At 41.3% G+C, this 19,333-nt stretch overlaps 2 protein-coding genes across 2 annotated transcripts in view; one reads left to right on the top strand and one right to left on the bottom strand.

Moving 5' to 3' along the window:
- Nucleotides 1-10: 10 nt before the first annotated feature.
- jmjd4 (jumonji domain containing 4) lies at nt 11-4,550 on the bottom strand. Its single transcript, XM_084327184.1, has 6 exons — nt 4,098-4,550; nt 3,813-3,978; nt 3,333-3,458; nt 2,979-3,246; nt 1,585-1,731; nt 11-1,119 (listed from the first exon to the last, which is right to left on the bottom strand). The coding sequence occupies exons 1-6, from the start codon at nt 4,348-4,350 to the stop codon at nt 784-786; spliced, it is 1,296 nt and encodes a 431-aa protein (XP_084183310.1). The 5' UTR covers nt 4,351-4,550; the 3' UTR covers nt 11-783.
- Nucleotides 4,551-4,852: 302 nt separating this feature from the next.
- Nucleotides 4,853-19,333, top strand: part of snap47 (synaptosome associated protein 47) — a 29,114-nt gene continuing 14,633 nt past the window's right edge. Inside the window, exons 1-4 of the mRNA XM_084327551.1 lie at nt 4,853-5,127; nt 5,285-5,812; nt 6,017-6,516; nt 9,041-9,165. Of these exons, the coding sequence (XP_084183677.1) occupies nt 5,313-5,812; nt 6,017-6,516; nt 9,041-9,165 (1,125 nt within the window). The 5' untranslated portion in view covers nt 4,853-5,127; nt 5,285-5,312. The remainder of the gene's footprint in view (nt 5,128-5,284; nt 5,813-6,016; nt 6,517-9,040; nt 9,166-19,333) is intronic.

Genomic DNA, 19,333 nt, shown 5'->3' on the forward strand with positions numbered 1-19,333 from the left:
TGTTTTCATTTTTATATTTTCAAGTGCAAATATGAATTCCAGACATTCACAGCCACATTAGAAATTGCAAGAGTTCACAAACAGAAGATAGGACTGTATGGGTAGTATTAAAGGGGCACTTCACCAAAAAAACACTGCTGATTTATTTTGCACATAATCTCACACACGCACTCCAAAAAATCAAAACCGTTTGAACAGTTGAGTTTGAATATTATGACCACCAGTGATGTCATCGGGGACATTGAATCATTGGGTTGTGTTAATTACAGCTCAATGAAATTATATGGTAGCAATCCCTATAAGACAAGGTATTGCTATCTTTCCATCTACGTCATTTCATGGAGCTGTAATTAACACAACACAAGGATTACATTTCCCCAATGACATCACTGGTGGCCATATTCAAACTCATTCACTCTCAATAACTCTAAATGAATGTGCAAAATTGTTTAGTTTTGGGATGTGTTAGATTATGTGCAGAATAAATCAGTGCCCCTTTAACTTTATCAACATCTTATTCACAACATACAAATTGGCACACTTATTAATTCAAAACTACACCAGGATACGTTTTTTTCTTCTTTTTTTAACCAAGATACTTATTCATAGTATTTGACTGCAGACATCTTGGTGGGCAAACGGCAGGTAATTTGTAATCAAATATGATTATCATTAAATGACAACTGTGGCCAATGAGCTGTGATGAAGGCATTTGACCCGTATTGGTGGGAATTGCACGACACATTGTGAAAACACAGAACTAGGGGGATAATAAAAGTAAGCCTATTCCTGGTAAGGGAGGTGCTGCCCTCTAGTGGAGTGTATGGTCTCTCGAATTTTCTGCAACAGGCTTTCGGGTTGTGAGCTCAGTGTTGAATGATCCAGTCTCTTAAAGTCCTCATTGCAGAGAAGGCATTGGAGAATATGCGCAACCCTCTGGAGGTCAAAGGCAGCGTGATGAGGTCCGAGCGTGGCGAGGGTCTCAGAGAGATGCCTCGGGTAGTTGGAGGAGTTCCCAGAGGAGCAAGAGCTCAGGAAAGATATGCGGTTGTCGGCGATGATTTTCAGGAACGAGGCAAATTCTCCATAGTCGATACCAGAGCAAGACTTCATAATGACCTGGGAAAGGAGCACAAAAACGTCAAAACACAGTACATATTAAGAACAGCATGTTTTTAAGACGGCGTGTAGACCGACTGTTAGTGATGCACGATATATCGGCCGCCGATATAATATCGGCCGATATGGCCGTTTTTTTACACATCGGTATCGGACCGATATCAAGATAGGGCCGATATTAATTTTTTTTTTTTTATCTTTTTCTTTTTTCTTTTTACATGTTTTGGCCTTAAATAGTTTCAAAATATCAGTCATTTCTGAAAATAAGTTACAAAGGTAAAAAAATTATGCGTTTTGGAAAATAGCTCTTTATTTGATTATCATAAAAAAGTGTTTTCTATACAGAGATATCGACATCGGTAAATATCGGTATCGGCCAGAACAGCAATATTAATATCGGTTATCGGTATCGGCCACAATTTTCACATCGGTGCATCACTACCGACTGTGTTTTCCTTACAGTACCTGGCAGTGCTGATGCCATGAGTCCATGGTGTTTCTCCATTCCTCTATCTCCCGTTGGACAGCAGACAGCTCATTTTGAAGGAACTGCCACATTATGTCGACGTTGCAGCCATTCAGCCAGTTATGATTAATGGAGATTGTGTCCTCCTGCAAAATAGGTTGAGGAAAGTCACTGTATCAAGATTGATAGATTGCATAAATAAAACACAAAAAAAAAACTCCCCTACAGTTATAATGCAAGAAAAAAAATCATCTGATGCCATTATCAAACATTTTGCTGCAATGCAATGAATTGGGAGTCACTAAGCTAACTTTTGTACTCATCGGTTTGAAAGTTACATCTAAACAAACTGTTCTTTGTTGTAGTGCCAACAGTCATATACTAGTAAATGTACCCATATTCGAGGAAACACCCGGAGTACTGCCCACAACGCTGGCCTAGTCAGTGGAGCGGCTCCAGAAAGCCTTTTGTTGACAACACATAGTCCCATTCTAAATTCTAGTTTTGGGAGACATTTGTTCAAGTGCAAATTTGTGTTTAAAACTATATTATTTCTGTTTCACGCATTTAGGCTAACTTTATTTTGTCCGGCTTAGGTCCATTTACCCAACTAAACTAATAAACGATTCAAAATGTATCAGATAACCTTTGCTTTCTACTGTATTATACTATTAGTACTATTATTCTATTATACTTATGAGTTCGGTCTGAATTAGGAAATAAGGCCTTCGTGTTTTCGGCACCATCTGTATGGAATAGTTTGCTAAATTAACTTAAACTCCAGGATCTAGTCACTCAAGCTATATAAACGGACTCTGTTTGTAATTGTTTTAATTGAAATAGGATAACATGGCTTCCCTGCACCTTTACTGTTAAGCACTTTTGAGCTGATCTGTTTTTAATGTGTGTGTCTGTGTGTGTGTACTGTATGAAACTTCTGTACTGCTGCCATTCTTGGCCAGGTCACTCTCGGAAAATATATTATAATCTCAATGGTATTTACCTGGTTAAATAAAGGTTAATGAAATTAATGAATACATGTTAATGGTAATTTGTCATAGAAGTTCAAACACTGTGAAGTGTACAAGTGAAGTGTTCAATGTACAGTTTCTTCCCCTTCGGATGTATATTTTTTCATGATCTCTTTGTCTTTCACAGTACCGTATATTTGTATGTGTTGTATGTCATAAATGTGTTATACTTATTTGTATGTCTTGATGAATTGAAAATGGAGGACCCAAATGTAAACAAGACTAAAGTATTTTTCTGGTCTTCATCCTCTTAGCAGTTGTTAGTATTGAGCTGTAGGCTACTGTATTGTACCCATTCTGCAATCTGTTAATAAAGTTTTTCAATCAATCAATCAAAGTGGTTACCTTCCTATAGATCTTACCAGATTATAAACCTGATGGTGCCACCCGCTGGGCACAAATATGATTTCACCCGCCTCTTGAATGATCTCAAGAGGTTGACAGGCTTCATCAGCACGTGGAAACAACACTTTGTCCCGGAGATCGGGTGCGGTTACATCGTAGGCGAGGTTGCCGTGGTTGTCTCTTAAAAGCTCCTCCTGGCCAGGCGGATACAGGAGCCACTTCTTCCTACCGCAGATGTTTGCAGACCAGCTGTAGGAGCGGAACACGTCAGCATGGAACGGGGTCCTAGAACAATGAAGGGCAGATCATATTAAAGAAAAATATGTATTGGGATATAGTTGTACCATTTATAATCTGTGTTGCTGACTTACCATGAGCCTTTGGGTCCCATGTAGACAAACCGATAGTCGTCAACCTCCAGCGTATCCCAATATTCATTGAGCCAATCAGATGAAAAGAACACTGGTGTGGCGTAAATATTGTTTTCCGGGAAGTCCCTATGGGAAACAGCATGGCGTATTACTACACATCTCAGCATTAGCACTGTGTGAGCATGAATAACTGCATTTCCAAAAGGCATTTCACAAAAAGTAAGGTTCAGTTCATATTAATTTGAGACCCCCCAATCTGTACAGTTTCTCCCCCTTTGGATGTATATATTTTTGTATCTCTTTTTCTTACACAGTACTGTATATTTGTATATCTTGTATGTCTTGATGAATTGAAATGGAGGACCCAAATGTAAACAGATGAAAGAAAGTATTTTTCTGGTCTTCATCCTCTTAGCAGTTGTTTGTATTGAGCCGTATTGTACCCATTCTGCAATCTGTTAATAACGTTTTCAATCAAACCTTAGCATGTGCCAGTCTTTCAGATAGAGACATCCTTTTGGTGACGAGTGTCCATTCTGGATGTATTCCCTCCAGTAGTGGATAAATTCCTTAAAAGGCATCATTTGCTTGGGATTTGCATTGTATTCCTTTGCATTACAATTTGCAACAGGAACTGGAGTCTCATCTGCAAGGGAAATTACACATTTCAATAGCAATAAAACAGGTGCACTGAACCTTTGCTTATTAGTAGTGTGTTCACGCTGACGAGTAGTAGTTAATGCATTGGTAATAAACATTAATTACCAAATTCTTGCAACAGTTTTTGGAAATTTGGTTTCCCCTCTTCTGTTACCCACTGTTTCCTGCATTTCCAGTCCTCGGTGAACCTTCTTGAAAACATACATGGATGGTTGGGAAGCAGGTACTTTTTAAAGAATTTAGAATAACTCAACTCCTTCTCGATGTAGTCCACAAAGTGTGAAGACCAAAATTGCTCATATGATTGCCTTGGTATTTTGACGAGACTGCAGCAGTTATGATATGACTCCCTGTCCATGATGATGATGATGATGGTAAACAAACCTTCAGCTAGCTAGTTAGCTACGCTGTCACTGAATAGTAATCTAGAAATGTTGCTAAAAACTAACGTTAGCTTATATAAGTAACCGCGTTAATGTTGATAAATGGCATTGTGCCTGTCCTTTATTTAAGCGAGCTCAAGGACTATGCTAAAGCTAAACAAGCAACGTTTTATTTTCTGACAACAGAACACGCTTGCTCCATCCGGCTCCATCGCGAAGCTGGAGGGGATTGGGAATACAAAAGAACGCTGCACATACTCGAAAACATTTATTTTAAACACAACATTACACACAATGACACTTTCATTTACTGTGACAACACATTTTATTGTTTTGGATTAAAGAGTAACACGCAGTTTATATTTACAAAACCATGTCAAATTAGCTAGCTAGGTAGGACCAGTTCCCAGTCGGACCGTAAACACTGCTGGACGTGTCACGTGGCCATGTTCACTTCCGTAATAAACAACACTGCTGTGATGACTTTGTAAGGCGTCGTTCGTCTGAATTAACCAATGCAGTTATATTTGTATGTACATATGTCGACACTAGCTAAACGGAATACATTTTGAATGGCAGCATGAGAAACTTATATGAAACGTTTCATATAATAACGGGCTCGTATAACGCTACGGGTTTCCAGCTAGCTACGTTGACATTTTAACTGACATACCTCGCCTTGCCTCAGCCCACCAACTGCCTGGATCGTTTTCCAATTCGCACTTTGATTTGGATGACCTTTGCGTTAGTAGGTAACGTTAACGTCATAACTTGCTACATAGTAAATACAGAGCCGAACGCATGCTGTCAACTCTCAGATGAGGATGAAGTTAACACCAATGAAGCATTTGCATACGTTTTCATTAAATTATTCAGATGATGTGTTCGTGTTCCTTCTCTTAACGTTAGGTGTGCAGCATCTCCACCATCCTCCAGAATGAGTCGGGACATTCCCATCCACAGCTGGCCTGGCTCCTACTACATCAACAATGAGAAATGCTGGGAAAATGGCATCCTGTCCATCACCCGCACCACACTGCGATTCACCTCGGACCAGAATGATAAGGAGAGCCTGGCCAGCTTCCGCCTCTCCCGGATCATGGAGATCAAGATGGAGTCGTCCAGCTTCATCTTCAGCACCCTCACTGTGCTGGAACAGGGCAACGTGAAGCACTGGTTCGGTTCCCTGAAGCCCAACAGGGTGGTGGTCTACAATGTCTTGGAGCATTTCTGGAGAGAACGTCTGCTGTCCCCCACCACAGAGGTCCAGGGGGCCGAGGCCCAGCCGTCCAAAGGCAGGGAGCTGATCAGCCTGGTGGCTGGGGCACAGAGAAGGCTGGAGGACACAGGCAGAGTCCTCAACCACCAGGGAGAGCAGTTTGATAACATGATGCAGGGACTGGAAAAGATTGACTCTGATTTGGGCGTGGCAGACAAGTAATGGCATTTAATAACATTTTCAGGGTTGATTTCACTTAGCATGAGTGTTTAATTTAGATTTTTATGAATATCCTAGGTTTATGCCACTGTGCTGTACGTTATTAAGATCCTGTAGCTGCCATACAAATGAAACCTAATGTAAAATGGTGACAATCAGACAATAGTGTGGGTTCTTGTCACTCCTATCTCCTCTGTTTTCAGGCTTCTGTCAGAGCTGGAGTCTCCCCCCTGGTGGCCGTTTGGTAAACTCCCCTGGCGATGTCAGCAGGAGGCCAAGGCCGAACATGCCGCCAAAGCTGCCGCTTCCGCCGTCGGCAAGGGGACGGGTCGGAACAAGGTGATCACCGGCATCCCGGCTGTGGTGTCCAAAGGCGGGGACTCGGACCTGAAACCCGGGTGCCTGTTGGTGCTGGTGTCGTCGCTGGAGGTGCGAGACACCAACTGCCAGCTCATCCACCGCTTCGAACGGAGCGAGGTTGACGACATCAGGGTGCACAATCCGTACGAGATCAGTGTCAGACAGCGGTTCATCGGGAGGCCGGACATCTGCTACCGTCTTCTCTCCGCCAAGATGCCAGAGGCGATGTCTGTGCTGGAGATGCAGTATAAGAAGAAGGTGGAGTACACCTGTGAGTACACTGCCTTCAAGACGACGCCAGCCACATCTCCATGTCACACAGAGAGTTCAGTATGGAACCAAGGTGAGGAAGGTATATTTACAGTAAGGGTGTTTGTTTGTTTGTTTGTTTGTTTGTTTATTGCTTCCTTTTATATGTGTTTATTGTTTAGTTAAAATAACCAGCACACACAGAAATGTCCTTTAGATACGTTTATTTGGAACGGGCAGAGATGATGTACGCGTTTCAGCTGAAATGTGTTTGTTGTCTCTGCCTGTTCCAAATAAACAGTTATAGAAATAACCAGCACCCACAGAACTGTCTTTTTAGGTATGTTTATTTGGAAGAGGCAGTGACGACATGTTTCAGCTGAAATGCGTACATCATCTCTGCCCATTCCAAATAAACACACCTAAAGGACAGTTCCGTGGGTGCTGGTTATCACTGTAACTAAGGGCCTGTCTGGACCGTAGCACCCGGTAAGTAACCGTCTTTAGGCTACAATAGGTTTATTGTTTACCAACATTGCTCTGTGTGCACGCAACCAGCCGAGGCAGGATTGTGATCTGTAATTAAAAAAAAAAAATTTGTAAATCTTATAAGCAATGTAAAATATATTGTCTGCGTTACTTCAAGATGAGCCCATTGTTTGTAGGTGTTCACTTCTGGGAGCTAAACTCAAGATTTCCTTAATAATTGGTTTTCAACAATTAACAGACTAGACTCCTTTGTTCAGACCACAGAATATTGTGCAATTTATTTGAACCGGAGAGGTTAATCATGTTCCAATAATCATGTGGTCAGATCTTCATGGTTGATACTCATTTATTGATAGAACATGGCTAATCAAATACAATTTAGGTTAGGAGTTCAGTAGAGGACTTGACTTTCTCTGGCCAGGAGACTGGGTCAAGCACCCACTTCAAGTTTCTTTAATAGTTGTCATACAGAAGTACAGAATACTTTTATACAAAATGCTTCTTACTGTTACGCTCCAGAGACTGTGCAAGACCAGATAAGTATGAAATAAAATAACATAGTATAGCATGTAAATTAGAAGTAAAAAATGAGGTCACAGTGTTCAGTATAGACATATGTTCGATGCAGAATAGACGTAACTGAGTTACCATATAACAATATACTATGCAGTGTACTAATATACAATACTATATAGTGCAAAGCAGAAATGGGATGCGGTACAATTTAGGTACAATTTACAGTAGGTGTACGAGTTGTAGTGCAAATCCTTTATCAATAAATATAAAGTGTGTTTGTGTGATCTAAAGTGTGGAGTGTGGGTGCTGCAGTGTGTTGTTTGTTTAAGTGAGTGTGTGCGTGTGGGTGTGTGTGCTGTGTGCATTTGATGGTTGTTGCATAGTGTTTATTGTTCATTGAGCAGCCTGATGGCCTGGGGATAGAAGCTTCTTCTGAGTCTTTCTGTGCTCGCCTTAAGACTCCGGTATCGCTTGCCTGACCGCAGCAGTTCAAAGAGGCAGTTGTTCGGGTGGCTGGAGTCCTTGAACGCCTTCCCCCTGCACCGCTTGTTGTAAATGTTCTGGAGGGTGGGAAGCCCCCCTCCAATTGTGCGTTCGGCTGAACGTGTCACTCTTTGTAGTCTGCTACGGTCTTGTGCAGTGCTATTCCCAAACCAGGAGGTGATGTTGCCAGTCAGGATGCTCTCTATTGTACATGAGTAGAAGTTCCTAAGGATCTTCTGACTGACTTGGAACTTCCTTAGGCGCCTGAGGAAGTAGAGGCGTTGTCGTGCCTTCTTCACAACACTGTCAATGTGTGTGGTCCATGTCAAGTCCTCGGATATGTGGGCTCTGAGGTACTTGAAACTGTTCACTCTCTCAACCGGTGCCCTGTCGATGCTGAGGGGGCTGTAGTCCTTGACCCCCGACCTCCTGAAGTCCACAATCATCTCTTTTGTTTTGCTGACGTTCAGGGAGAGGCAGTTCTCCTGACACCACTGTGACAGATTCTCTACCTCTTCCAGGTAGGCCCTCTCGTCGTTGGCAGAGATCAGGCCCACCACTGCTGTATCATCAGCAAATTTGATGATTGTGTTGTTGTTCCGCTGTGCCACGCACAGCTATCTGGGAGAAAAGGTGGCGGGATGACCCGGTGAGGGGCGAGGATAGGAGGATACAGGGGGAGGGAGGTGTTAACAAAAGGCATTGAAAGGAAATTCCACAATGCTGCAGAGAAACCCTTTACCAAAATATTGGTAATTACAGCACAGCTCTATGTTGTGGATTCCACCACCATGTGGCAGTAAAGGTCTGTTTTTAGCACTGCATTTCACCAAGTACCCTATGTAACAATCTAGTTGCACTGGGTTGTAATGTAAGGTTATTGTAAGCTCCATTACAGCTCTAATCTAAGCATACGTCAAATGTTGGATATAACACATTCAATACACATGATTGTTGTGTTAGGTTGTGGGGCGTCTCTGCTCGATGGAAATGTGTTTTGGTGAAAGTCAAGTCATCCCAGTTTCTGTACTGCTAGTTTTTTGTCCAACTACCTCATACGCAGCACATGTGCTCCAAGGTGGGCCATTTCAGCTTTTTTCTTTTCACCCCCTCTCCACCCATGGAGTCAGGTTTGCTGCAGAGATGCCAGGAGACAGAAGTCACAGTGGAGGTCCCAGCTGGGGAGCTCTCCCAGGTGCAGGTGCACGTCCTCCAGCCAGCTGTCAGTCAGGTTGAGGCCCAGGAGCTCAGACAGGTAAGGGCCATGTAGGGTTGCCAATGATATTTTATAAAAATAAATAATATATATATATATACTTATTATTATTATCCGATAAATATGATCAGAAAAGTGCACATTGCAACAGTATCAAATTGGATGAGAATAGCCAGTGACATCCAAAAACATCATACCACAGTTTAATTTGTATTGGGAAAAAAACGAAAGATTGCAAAATGTATTATACTGCCAAAAGTAAGAATAATATTGTGATTTAATGTCTTTTTTTTGCAACAGTGCTCTAACTTTGGTCTATGAATCTGGATGCTACTGCATCAATAGACATAACACTTCACCCATTGTCACCTGTAGATTTGCCCTGCATAGGACAGGCCATACAAATGTTATGTCTACGTGCAGAAAATTACAGACACTTGCCACAAATAGTGACTATTGTTACTATAAACTAGGGTATGAATTTGGTAACACGTAGTTTGATGATTAGGTTCTCGTATGTGTTATTACCGAGGCATGTGTTAAACTTATGTCATCATAACAATACGTTTTTAAGAAAATAAGCTGTCCACACGAAAACCAGGATGGAGAGTATAAACGTTATTTCCATTCCAAACCGCGATTCAGCATAATGATTTTTATTTTTCATCCTGTATGTTTTAAATGCCGGTTGGTGAGACCACAAACCAACGTCCCTATTGGGCTTAAGAGAGGGAAAGAGACATGGTCAGTTATTTGGTCAGACTGTTTAAAGTCTTTCCATTCAGAACCTTATAACAGGGTGCACAGTTAGATGCACGGGCTGTGAACACAAGACCTAAACAGTGACGCAAAATCCCACAATTATCTTTCACGTACCACATTATGATGGGTTGCTTAGAGTGAGAAACCTCGCAGTTGTGTTATAGACTGTACATAATAGGTTACATAAACCGCTTCCTTCCCTGCATCTAGAATGAATATAGACGGCATTTACTTGTTGTTTTCTTACTCAAACTACCTGGGAGCCAGAGCAGTAGAGTAGAGGCATTGGGCCTCATTCAACAATACTCTCTTATTATTTTTCTTATATTCTTGCTTACCTGTCTGTTAAGAGAACAATAAGAAAAGCCACCGCCACATTCATCAAGCCGTTCTTAACGTCGAAATCTGTGCTTACCCAGGAGATTTGCATGATGAATCCCACTCATTCTTAAACTCAAAAGCGTGTTTGCGCAAAAATTCATTTGCATACAGACACGCCCACCATCTCCTTATAAGGCGAATGAGGCGTGTGTAAAACAGCCGTGGTTCGGCATCTGATCCCTGTCTGATATATTCAACAGGAAGCAATTTGCGACTGATCTCAAAATGACACACACACACACGTCTCACGACTTGCAACTCAGTGCATGTGTGTGTGTGTTCCTGTGGGTCGCTCATCACATGTGTGTGTGTTAATCTGATGACAAATAAAGACTTATACTTGTACTTATTATACGTATACGTACTGTATAGTGCGAAATAAATCGTTCCAGCAAAGTAGGCTTTGTCAATACTGAACGACTGGCTGCGCGCTTGTCAAGAACCAATCGCGCAGTATACTGATATATATATGCCGCTGATCCATATGCTCTCTCCTTTCAGAGAGAGATGACAGGTGACAGATCCGGTATTTCCGAACCTATAGGTTATGTCCGTGGCTAAAACTCTGAGTGCGCTCAGAACTTTAGGTGTGGAGCAGAGTTTTGATTGATTTGATTGAAAACTTTATTAACAGATTGCAGAATGGGTACAATACAGTACAGCTCAATACACACAATGGACCTATCTCAAACCCTGCCCTCTTTTCTTGATCCTCCAATCACAGCTGTCGCTTACCTCGGACTTCCTCGCCGAGGTAAGCGACAGCTGTGATTGGAGGATCAAGAAAAGGGGCAGGGTTTGAGATAGGTCTATTGTTAAGGGGATGCAGACCAGAGAAAGACTTTCGTCTTGTTTACATCAGGGTCCCCCATTTTCAATTCATCATAACATATATGACATACATGACATACAGATAGACAGTACTGCTACATCTATACAGAGAAGAGAGGAGAGGAGAGGTTGTAAATATGCGTTCTATGCGTTTTGATTGATTGATTGAAAACTTTATTAACAGATTGCAGAATGGGTACAATACAGTACAGCTCAATACACACAATTGTTAAGGGGATGCAGACCAGAGAAAGACTTTGTGATACAAAAAGAGTCTAAAAAAGAGAGTATATACATTTGATGTAGAAACTGTACATTGGAGGAGGTTGGGTAGGTGGGGTGGGGGAACTGTACATTGGAGGTGGTTGGGTGGGTGGGGGGGGGGTTGGGTAGGCAGGGTGGGGGAAACTGTACAACTGTACAAGCAAAACTGTACATTGGAATATCGACAACCTTACTTGGTCCCAAGAAGAGGGTCTTGTGTATTATTGGGTTAGGACATTTACTGTACATTTACAGGGGCCAGTTTCGAATTGCAGTCTCCCGTAGGTGCTCTTTGAGAGTGGTTTTGAAAGTGGGTAGTGATTCACATTCCTTTACTCCGCTCTCTTCCTGATAGTAAGTTAGCAGGCCTAGATAACCTGGATAGTAAAGTGCTGAGAATGACTGCTGGTATTATAGCATCTCCTATATGTCATATTATGAATAGATGTTTGGATGTGGGTCTATTTCCAAAGATGTGGAAGGAGGCTAAGGTTTTTCTTTTACCTAAGGATACCAAAGCTGCTTTTAATGAGGGAAATTCTAGACCTATAAGTATTTTACCTGTCTTGAGCAAAATCATGGAAAAGTTGGTGCATTCACAAATTCAAGAGTATTTTGCCATTTATAAACAACAATCTGAAGTACAAATACGTAGCACAAGACAACAGCACTACTTTCATGGTTCTAAACCAAGTCACCTACTAGCTATGCGGTTAAGAGTCAACGCAAAATTTGCAGATATAACTACCATTAAAGCACAACAAGGACTTGTTACAGACCCTAAAAAAATCAACGAGACATTCAAAGAGATCTACTCCAACTTGTATAAATCAGAAACGACCTTTCTATCAAAAAAAAATTTACACATATCTTAATCAAATTAACCTCCCTAAACTATCAGAGGATGACGCTAAACAGTTAGAAACACCCATCACACTAGATGAACTTAGGGAGGCCATATCTGAAATGCAAAGTGGCAGGGCCCCTGGAAGAGACGGTATCCCACCAGAAATGTACCTCTCATGTTGGGACGTAATTGGACCCCTATTACTTAATATGATTTTATATTCAATCAAGGAGGGGAACTTCCATAAGAACGACAATATTGCACTCATAACAGTCCTCCTTAAAAAAGACAAAAACCCCACCGATTGCGGTAGTTATAGACCCTTAAGCCTCCTCGGAACCGATATCAAGCTGTACTCCAAGGTATTAGCCATCAGACTTCAAAAACATATGACGTCTTTAGTTCATCCTGATCAGACTGGCTTCATAAGAGGCCGCTTGATCACGGATAATATAAGACGGTTACTACATGTACTAGATGCCAGCAAGGATGAGACCACACCTAAGGCGATGCTGTCCCTGGATGCGATGAAAGCTTTTGATAGGTTGGAATGGTCCTATCTATGGGCAGTATTAGAAAGGATGGGGTTAGGAAAAGGATTCATTGATATGATTAAAGTATTATACAAAGACCCATCGGCCATGATTACAACAGGTATAATCACCTCCGAAATCTTTCCGGTATCACGCTCTTCTAGACAGGGTTGCCCTCTTAGTCCCGGACTATTCGATTTATCATTAGAGCCTTTAGCACAATATATAAGACAATCCCAATCCATAGAACCAATCGCAATCAAGGGCACACAACATAAAATTAGTTTATATGCGGACGACGTAATACTGTTCATGCAAAACCCTAACACCTCAATGCCTCATCTTCTCAAGTTCAGTTCAATTCAATTCAATCTTTATTTATACTCGATAATACACTGAGTAATTAAACTCATTTACAGTGCCGTCGAGATGTTACATACACAAGTGTCACAGTGTGTTCATAAATATAAAGACATCAGACAATCAGAATAATTGAGAGCACATTTTAAAATACATTAAAAAAGGGGGTGGGGCAGGTGGCGCACAGAGATTACGTTCGTCACCAACACCGGGAGACACTAGGATTCGCCTGTTCGAATCCAGCTCCCGGCGTTGCTATCAGCTTGGCTGGCCTCTCACACTGATACAATTGGCTGTATCAGGGGGTGGGAAAGCTGAAGGGTGGGTCCTGGGCGTTGTGGACAGCGACCCCTACAGTTCGGTCGGGGCGCCTGCTCAGCGAGGGTTGGAACTGAGGAGAGATAGTGTGGCCTCCCACACGCTACACTCTCCCCGGTGAGAACCTGCGCGGCCAGGTTGGCCTGCCCCAGGCTGCACATGCGTCGGAGGAAAGCATGTGACAGTCTCCGGTCTCCCGGACCAACAGTAGGGGAAAGTACGCAACAACCAGGAAGGGTGGGATGGGAGAAAAAATCGGGAAAAAGGAGAAAAAAAAAAAAAAAACAACAACATTAAAACAAATTATAAAAAAATCTTTTAAAAAGAATAAAATAGCTCAAAATTAAAACAGAGGTAATAATCTAAAAACAATTACATACAGGGTGTCCGCGGATCCTTAAAAAGTCTTAAAAGGTCTTACATTTGTTTATCAATTATTAAGGCCATAGTTTGTCTTAAAATGTCTTAAATCCATTTTCAGAGGTCTTAAAAATGCCATAGAAAGGAAAGATAAAATCCCATGTCATCTTATGTTTTATTATGAAATCTGGGGGAAAACTATAACGGGAGATAAAGTTTGACTTTTCATTGTAGAATCACGCAGACCGGAATGGGGCGGAACCAACACAACTCCTTGTGTAATGTGTTGGCCGGGGAACCATTTCAGCAACGGAGTCTAGCTAACGTTAGCAAGGCGAAGCGATAACGCTAACGTGATTGATTGATTGATTGAAAAGTTTATTAACAGATTGCAGAATGGGTACAGTACAGTACAGCTCGATACATACAATTGTTAAGAGGATGCAGACCTGAGAAAGACTTTCGTCTTGGTTCCATCAGGGTCCCCCATTTTCAATTCATCATATGACACACATGACATACAGATAGACAGTACTGCTACATCTATACTCAAGTTTACATCAGGGTCCCCCATAAACGCACCCGTGTATTGAAGCTTCTGTAGCATGTCACAGTATACTTACGTTTAGTTTAGTTTAGCATTTGCACTCGTTAATATGGGAAACTAAGTGCCAATTTAATGAGAACACGCTCGACAATCCACTGTTTGCGCGATGGTTGGTCCCAGTCAAAGACCATTACAAGCCCCGCTGCAAAAAAAAAGAGCAGTCGCGTCGCACATGCTGAGCGTTCTGCAAAAACCGCCTGCAAACTACTATTTCGCATTTATTTTCGGCCCCTGCCTCCACACCAGCTGCGCCATCTCAGGTAGGACTATAACATCTGCACCAACAGAAGTCCGGATAACATTCGGCTCCACGCCAAAGCTTGAAGCTGAGGTCTTAACTTGAAAATAATCTATTCACGGATGTAAACAAGGACACGTTTGTGTTTATGTTCGATGAGATCTTCACCCACTATGTATTTTTTCCTCCCACCCACCCACCCCCTCCTAATGACGTACAGTATCCTCCCATGTATGTTAGGATCTATGGGTAACAGTACTGTATATTTGCATATCGTATATGTCACAAATGTAACGGTACAGTACTATATACCTGTATGTCCCTATGCCATAAATGGCATGTATGTTGAGTATGTCATAAATGTCACTATGAATTGAAAATGGGGGACCCTGATGTAAACAAGACAAACGTCTTTCTCTGGTCTGCATCCCCTTAACAATTGTGTGTATTGAGCCGTACTGTATTGTACCCATTCTGCAATCTGTTAAACAAAGTATTCATTCAACAAAAACCACAAAAACAAAACAACTGGATGAATGAATGAAAACTTTATTTAACAGATTGCAGAATGGGTACAATACAGTACGGCTCAATACACACAATTGTTAAGGGGATGCAGACCAGAGAAAGACGTGTCTTGTTTACATCAGGGTCCCCCATTTTCAATTATAGTGACATGACATTTATGACATACTCAACATACATGACATCATGACATTTATGGCATAGGGACATACATGACATACAGGTATACTATATAGTACTGTAGTGTTACAATTGTGACATATACGATATGCAAATATACAGTACTGTTACCCAGAGATCCTAACAGAAAATATATACATATGATGGGGAGGAGACTGTACATTAGGAGGGGGGGTGAGGGGGGTTTGGACATTTACGGTGCCCAGTTTCTAATTGCAGCCTCCCGTAGGTGCTCTTTAAGAGCGGTTTTGAATGTGGGCAGGGGTAAAGTGGGTTTTAGGAGTGAGGTTAAGCAGTAGTCTGACCAGTTTGTTTTGTGATGTTTGTAATCTTGTTTTTAGGGCCTTTGAGGTGCTTTGGTACCATGAGGTGCAAGCATAGTCGTAGTACCCTTCAATGAGTGCTCCTGTTAGAGTCTTCAGGGTATTACTATTCTTGTTTACCAGAGAGGAGATCCGGCACAAGAATCTTGTTTGTTGGTTGACTTTTTTGATACCCTGGGGAGGGTGGTAATAGTTATGTGTTCTGACAGTGGCTGTTGCACTTGCTGCTTGGCCCCTGGTATATTTTGTTATATTTGCTATTTATGTCTGGTCACCCCTTTGTTGAAATTCATCCAATCCAGTTACTCCTTTAAGTTCAAGATTTTTAAGTTTCCAAGTTATGTTTTAATAAACATCTTTGGACCAATGTGTCCCTAAACTTAAACTAATTGGTGTCATTGCATGATTTTTGTCATTTTGTTATTGTGAAATTGGTATTAAATTTAATTCTGAGTGGCATTAAAAAGTCTTAAAAAGCATTAAATATGACTGGGCTAAACCTGCAGATACCCTGTACATATTGTGGTGACCTGATTGGTCATTAAGGTTCTAAACCGACCCATAGACACTAGAGTGTCTAGTTTCAGTGTTTCCTGCAGGGTATTCCATGATGTAGGGGCAAAAAAGCCAAAAGCAGATCTACCAAGTTCAGTACAAACTCTAGGCACTCTTAAGTGTAAGCCAAGAACTGGATCGTGTATGACAGGGTCCAGTGGTCCATTCCAATAAAGAACTAATATAATTTGGACAATCTCTAATTATGGCTTTATAGATAAAAAGATTGCAATGCAACTTACGTCTCTCTGCCAGAGAGGCCCACCCGACCTTATTATATAGGATACAATGGTGAGTACCATAACTATCACTGGTGATAAATCTAATGGCTGAATGATAAACAGAGTCTAAGGGCTTAAGAGTGGAAGCCGCTGCATGTCTATAAATCACATCTCCGTAATCCAAAACAGATAGGAACACTGCTTCAACAACTCTCTTTCTACTAATCATAGGGAAGTTGGCTCTATTTCTATACAAAAAGCCATTCTTTTTCCGTAATTTACTGGCGAGAACGCCCACATGATATTTAAATGCAAGTCCTTCATCAATCCAAATACCAAGGTATTTGTATTCTGAAACTCTCTCGATATCAGAACTGTTCAGAGTCGATATATGCAAGTCACTATAAACAATATTTTTGGCTTTGGAAAACAACATGAATTTAGTTTTACTGGCATTAAGCACCAATTTTAGACTAATAAGTGCATCTTGCAGGGCGTCAAAGGAGAGTTGTAAATATTTAGTGGCCAGTTGCACAGAATCAGCAGAGAACTGTGTCATCCGTGTAAAGGTGGCTTTGACAGCTGCTCAGAGATGAGACAATATTATTAATATAAATGGTAAATAAGACCGGGCCGAGGATTGATCCCTGTGGAACACCTTTTGTGATGGGTAGAAGCTCTGATTGGGCATTTCCCATTTTCACACACTGAAATCTTTCTGTTAAATAGTTTTGAAACCAACCTGTATCAAAGCCAACACTCTGCAATCTTTGTAAGAGGAGAAGGTGGTCAACAGTATCAAATGCCTTAGACAAATCTACAAACAGGGCAGCACAATGCTTTCCTTTGTCAAGGGCTGATACAATGTCATTTATAACTACAGTAGCCGCAGAGATTGTACTGTGGTTTTCTCTAAAACCAGATTGGTGTGGGTTTAATATAGTGTTTTGTGATGAATGTTTTAAGTTGGTTGTTTACCAATGACTCCAGGATTTTTGCTAGACAGGATAACTTGGAGATTGGTCTGTAATTATTTAGGTCACTTTTATCCCCCCCTTTATGCAAGGGGGTCACATGGGCTGTTTTCCAGGCAACAGGAACCACACCTGTTAGTAGTGAAAGATTAAATATGTGTGTTATTGGCTTTGAAACCAATGGTGCAGCTAGTTTAAGGAAAAAAGGATCCAACCCATCCTCTCCAGTTGATTTCCTGGTATCAATGGCTTGAAGTGCCTCAAGAACAGAGTTTACAGACAAGGGTTGTAAATGAAACTGAAAATAATTTCCTATCTGCACAGGGAATGTACAGGGCTCCTGCTCCTGTCCACCTGGTGGCCCTACATGGCTATTCTCAAATAGATGACCAGCTTCGATAAAATGTTGGTTTATGGCTAAACAGACCTCTTTTTGTTCCGAGATCAAGGATTCACCCTTTCTAATCTCTGTAGGGAGGGAAATTGTGGTTCTGGTCTTATTTAAATTCACCGCCTTCCTAAATTTAGCAGGATCTGAGTAGGAGCTGGTTACTAGTTCTAAGTGATACTCAACTTTAGCCGTTCTCACAGATGCTGTACATTTATTTCTAAGCCGTCTAAATGCTGCCCAGTGTGACTGATCACCAGAGCGTCTGGCAAGTGACCAGGCTCTATCTCTCTCCTTAAGCAAGGCAGATAATTCAGGTGTGAACCAAGGGATTAATCTTTTTTATTCTAATCCTTTTATAAGGTGCTGATTGATGACTTTGGCAATCTATCAGGATTTAGGATAAATTGGCCAAAGTCGGCTTTCCTTCCACTTAATGCCCCTGCAAAAAATATATTCCTTCCAGAAGAAATACCAATGGTTAAACACTTCAGATGTTTGGGAGTTGAAGTATCCCCTACTATAAGCCAAACGGTGAAGTACAATTACATAAAAATCCAAGATAAGATCAAATACGACTTTGACAGGTGGTCAAAACTTAAAAACTCAGTACAGGCACGGGTATCAATAGTTAAGATGGATGTCCTACCTAGAATCAACTTCATTAGCTCAATGCTACCGTTACCCCCTCCAGATGGTTACTGGAAAAAATTACACTCTACCGCATACACATTTATTTGGAATAACAAACCTCCACGTATAAAAAGATCCACCGCACAGAGAAACAAAGCCGACGGAGGTATGGCATTTCCAGATTTCTACCACTATTTTAAGGCGTACACTTTAAGACCACTGACAACCTGGCTTGATTCCCAAGCATCAGTATCCTGGAGAAAATTTGAAGTAAATATAGTAGCACCACATAGACTGCAGAACATAGTATACACCAAATTATCAATTAAGCAATGCGAATTGAAATTTGGCCCCATTATTACTCATGCGATCCGGATATGGCGTGAAACACAAAAAAAATATTCGAACCCACATAAATGGCATAGTCATACTCCCCTATTCAATAACAATGCACTCCTGATTGGAAAACGACCTATAAGATACCCTAAATGGGAAAAGCAGGGCATACACACATTAGGAGATGTTTTCAACAAACAGGGTTTTTGTAGATATGAAGACATACATAAAAAATGTAATCTCACCAGTTCCACATATTATTTTTACGCACAGTTATTGGTATGTTTGAAGGCTCATGGAGTCCCATTAAGGATACCAATTGAACACCACAGATACCACAAATTCTTCTATGAAAGAGAAACATCGAGAGGTTTTGTATCAGATTTTTATCATCAATTACTAACGTCCTCATATGGAATCCTCCCCCTAGACTCAGTCTGGAGGAGGGATATACCAGACCTGGAAATAAATTTTGATTGGCAAGAAGCCTGGGCAAACGTTCGACTTGCGTCACGTAACCCGGACCATCAACAAATTAATCTCAACTATATTCATAGGACATACCTGACTC

Source organism: Notolepis coatsorum (genome assembly GCF_963971535.1).
Source record: "Notolepis coatsorum genome assembly, chromosome: 13".
Classification (NCBI taxonomy): domain Eukaryota; kingdom Metazoa; phylum Chordata; class Actinopteri; order Aulopiformes; family Paralepididae; genus Notolepis; species Notolepis coatsorum.

Coding starts and splice junctions, on each gene's coding strand:
- jmjd4 (XM_084327184.1), bottom strand. CDS start 4,350: ATGGACAGGGAGTCATATCATAACTGCTGCAGTCTCGTCAAAATACCA. Junction 1,732..2,978: donor ACCATCAGGTTTATAATCTG/GTAAGATCTATA, acceptor CCTATTTTGCAG/GAGGACACAATCTCCATTAA. Junction 1,120..1,584: donor CATGGCATCAGCACTGCCAG/GTACTGTAAGGA, acceptor CTCCTTTCCCAG/GTCATTATGAAGTCTTGCTC.